Below are 3795 nucleotides of genomic sequence, written 5' to 3'. Positions count from 1 at the left end.
ACCATCCCCGGCTAATTTTTTGTATTTTTAGTACAGATGAGGTTTCACCGTGTTAGCCAGGATGGTCTTGATCTCCTGACCTCGTGATCCGCCTGCCTCAGCCTCCCAAAGTGCTGGGATTACAGGCGTGAGCCACCGCGCCCGGCCCTCTATCAGCCGTTTTTCTAAAATATTTCTCCAGCCATGCGCTCCCCTCAACCACGCTGTTTGGCTCATCATGACTTGTGTATGATACCACCTGCCCCTGCCCCTGCCCCAGGATCTTCATCTAAACCCTCTGTGTCTTTCCAAACCCAGCACAAACGCCACTGCTTCCACCGCCTTCCTCAGCTACTGCTGGCCGCAAGGATGTGTGCATTGCAAATGCCAGTGCCCTCTGTGGGAGACCCTTGGCCTCTGCTCACAGGGGACAATGACAGGCCTGGGCACTAAACTTCCGGCCAACTCTTGTGTCACCGACAACTGCAGTTTGCTCAGATGAATCCTAGTGTCTGAAAGTCAGAGGTCAGTATTTTCATTGTTTCAAGGGTTCTCGGATTTCTACGTAAAGGAAGCAGCTTTCTAACAACTGAGCCTTTGGAGGCATGGTCTGAGTATTCCGCCTCCAGTTATTCCTGGTTTTTATGGTATTCTTAGTTATTTTTTATAGATATAAATATAGTTTGGAACACACATATATATGCAGACACATACATAACAATTTCTAATTGAAATAGACATGGCTATGCAGTTTTTCATGTTCCACATTTATTATTTTGATGGTTCCATAGTATTTTCTTTTTTTTTTTGAGACGGAGTCTCACTCTGTCAGCAGGCTGGAGTGCAGCGGCACTATCTCAGCTCATGGCAACCTCCTCCTCCTGGGTTCAAGCAATTCTCTCACCTCAGCCTCTCAAGTAGCTGGGGCTACAAGAACGCACCACCACACCCAGCTAATTTTTTGTATTTTTAGTAGAGACAGGGGTCTCATCATGTTTGCCAGGCTGGTCTCGAACTCCTGACCTCAAGTGATCTACCCACCTTGGCTTCCCAAAGTGCTGGGATTACAAGTGTGAGCCACCATGCTCAGGTGGTTCCATAATATTTTATAATGTACTCAACCACTGAAATTGTTTGGAAAATTCTGGTAAGAAAATGGAAATCGAAATTTTTATGCAAACCTCACTGATCCCCTTTTTTGGAATGCTTCCTCAATGCACGTTCTTAGGCTTTGGGCTTTCTTGGGCCAAGGGTTAGAAAAGTTTTATGTGTTGCTAAATTGCTTACAAAAAGGTCTATATTAATCTATACTTTGAATCATTAAAATTAGATCTCTGACTTCAAATTATGCTTAAGTGTGCAATATACAAACAGTAGTCTCCACAAAGGATATTCTTCTCATATTACCTATTAGTGAAAACAGATGTCACGTACTTACTGTTCTGAATGCCATAAATTTCATCAATGAGTCCTTCATATGTCAGCTGAGTGGCAAGAGGTGTTAATAAATCCACATTCCGATCAAGCAACAAGAGATTATCAAAAACGGGAAATATTGAATTCTGGCTTCCTGTAAACTCTCTCTTCATCCTGATCATCATATTGGCCACTTGCTGGAAACAAAACATTGGATGAGGTGGGGCCCTCCTGGGAATGAGCAGATGTGAAAATTTGTCTAAAACCAGCAAGACAATCAAAAAAGTGAAAAAGGAGAAAAACTGGAAGAGTGTATTGCTAAGAAATAAGCAGCTCTAGAATAGCACCTTGCTATTGGCACCCATCCCAACACTTGCACCAAGGGAGCTGCCATTTGCCAATGAGGCATAAAATCAGATCAGTCTATTCTTGTGATTGGCAGTAGTTATGTTCTATGAAGTCACTGCAAACACTAAATTAGCAAAGATGGAACCACTGGTCCTGGGAGAAATGCAGACTTAGGTTCCTAGGAGCCTCTGGTCTCAACGTTTTTGTCATTTGATCAATACATAACCCAGTTTTATATGTGTTTCTGCTTAAAGATGCCTGACTTAACATAATTATTGATCACTCACATTGAACTGACAGCCAGCAGCTCTGTGACTCGTGCCTGAACAAAGCGTCTCTGACACACGTAATGTCTCTGCCAGGCACACCACAGCCTTCTTGTGCACAGGACACCAGACTGCACCTCAGCCCTACGTTTGGGGGCCATTTTAAACAGTGAAATCACCACAAAAAGCACAGATGTGTGGAAAACATGACAGTGAGACCGTGAAAAGTACACTTGTTTGCAGTCCGAGAGCTGAAATGGGAAGGTGGAGTGTCACCTGCCTCAGCTGGGAACATGCACAGTGGTTACTCAAACTGTACGCCCACAAAAGCACCATGAGTACTAACTTGGAGGGTTATAAGTGCATTTTAATCAGTAGGCAAATTCATGAGTACAGTATTCGTAAATAATTAAGATCAATAGAATTTGTATGTAAGGAGCTTCCCGTTCCTCCTCCCTTCTGGGGTGTGAAGGGCCCCTTCTTTACCACCAGAAAGCAGCTGGTTCTTACCCGAGCGCATTCTCCTTTCCCAAAGATCTGGGGGATCGTTCCGTACAGAGCTTGCAGGGTCATCAGCCCCTTGGCTGCATGGTACAGGCTTGTCTGGTCACCCTCCAGGTAGCACTCCTGTGAGGGGAAAGGCCAATTACTGCCAGGCCATGGGGGCCTCCCAGGGGTCCATCTCTGTTCCTGGGGCTTATCATTTCCAGTTATTTCACACTGTGCCAGGAAAATTGGGAACTCAAGTTCATTTTCAAAAACTGCTGCCTGTCAGACCAGGCCCTGAGGCTGGAAGCCCCAAGGGTGGATGCAGCCCTGGAAGCACTTCTCCTGGGCAGAGCCAGGGCGTCTGGGAGAAACTGTTCACCCAGCATGCCAGCTCTTCTGAATAAGCTCTTGAATAAAAGACGGAAGAATACAGACTTACACTGAACGATGGGTTCCCATTCACTGGTAAAGAGTAAACTCTGGCAGGACATGCTGGGAGAGCCACATGCTAATTACCCAGAAACACAAAAGACCACAGGACAGAATACTTTATTGTTTTTACAAAGGATGAGGCAGATTTTCAAGACAACTGACAACTGAAGGCCACAATCTCTTGAGTATGATCTCATTTTATAAAAAATATATATATTTGCACTGAAAAAAGGACCTCCAAAATACACACAAAACCACCTGGGAAAGCTAGGTGCATGGCTGTAACCCCAGCACTTTGGGAGGCCAAGACAGGAGGATCGCTTGAGCTCTGGAGTTTGAGACCAGCCTGGGCAACATAGTGAGACCCTGTATCTACACAAAATTAAATTAGCCAAGGATAGTGGTACACATCTGTATCCGAGCTACTCAGGAGGATAAGGCAGGAGGATCACCAGAGCCCAGGGGTTTGAGGCTGTAGTGAGCTATGATCGCACCGCCACACTCCCCTCTGGGCAACAGAGCAAGACCCTACCCGTTTAAAAAAAAAAAAAGAGAGAGAGGGAGAAAAAAACCACCTGCGAAGTGAGAGGAGGGAAGCAGTCACTTTTGATACAGGTGGATCAAAGCACAGATTCTAGACTCAGGTTGCCTTGTTCTGAACCCAGCTGTGTCACTTACTAGCTGTGCCCTGGGCCAGTTAGAGAATCTGTCTGTACCTCAATTTATTCATATGTAGAAGGGAGTATAGTCCACAAAGGGCAAGGATTACATGAAAAAAATACATGTAAAGCATTTGATGGCAGTACCTGAAACATACAGCAAATGCTCAACAACAGTTAGCTTTTTTTTCTTCTTCTTTTTTTTT

At 44.9% G+C, this 3795-nt stretch overlaps 1 protein-coding gene across 1 annotated transcript in view; it reads right to left on the bottom strand.

The window, feature by feature from the left end:
* VPS33A (vacuolar protein sorting 33 homolog A (S. cerevisiae)) overlaps positions 1–3795 on the bottom strand; it is a 46789-nt gene that overhangs the window by 27665 nt on the left and 15329 nt on the right. The window contains exons 5-6 of the mRNA XM_011948589.1: positions 2520–2636; positions 1418–1592 (exon numbers count right to left, since the gene is read on the bottom strand). Coding sequence (XP_011803979.1) covers positions 1418–1592; positions 2520–2636 — 292 coding nt within the window. The remainder of the gene's footprint in view (positions 1–1417; positions 1593–2519; positions 2637–3795) is intronic.

Source organism: Colobus angolensis, unplaced genomic scaffold (genome assembly GCF_000951035.1).
Source record: "Colobus angolensis palliatus isolate OR3802 unplaced genomic scaffold, Cang.pa_1.0 Scaffold28, whole genome shotgun sequence".
Taxonomy (NCBI): Eukaryota; Metazoa; Chordata; class Mammalia; order Primates; family Cercopithecidae; genus Colobus; species Colobus angolensis.
The sequence above is the reverse complement of the archived record's forward strand: the minus strand, read 5'-3'. Positions and strand labels throughout refer to the sequence as shown.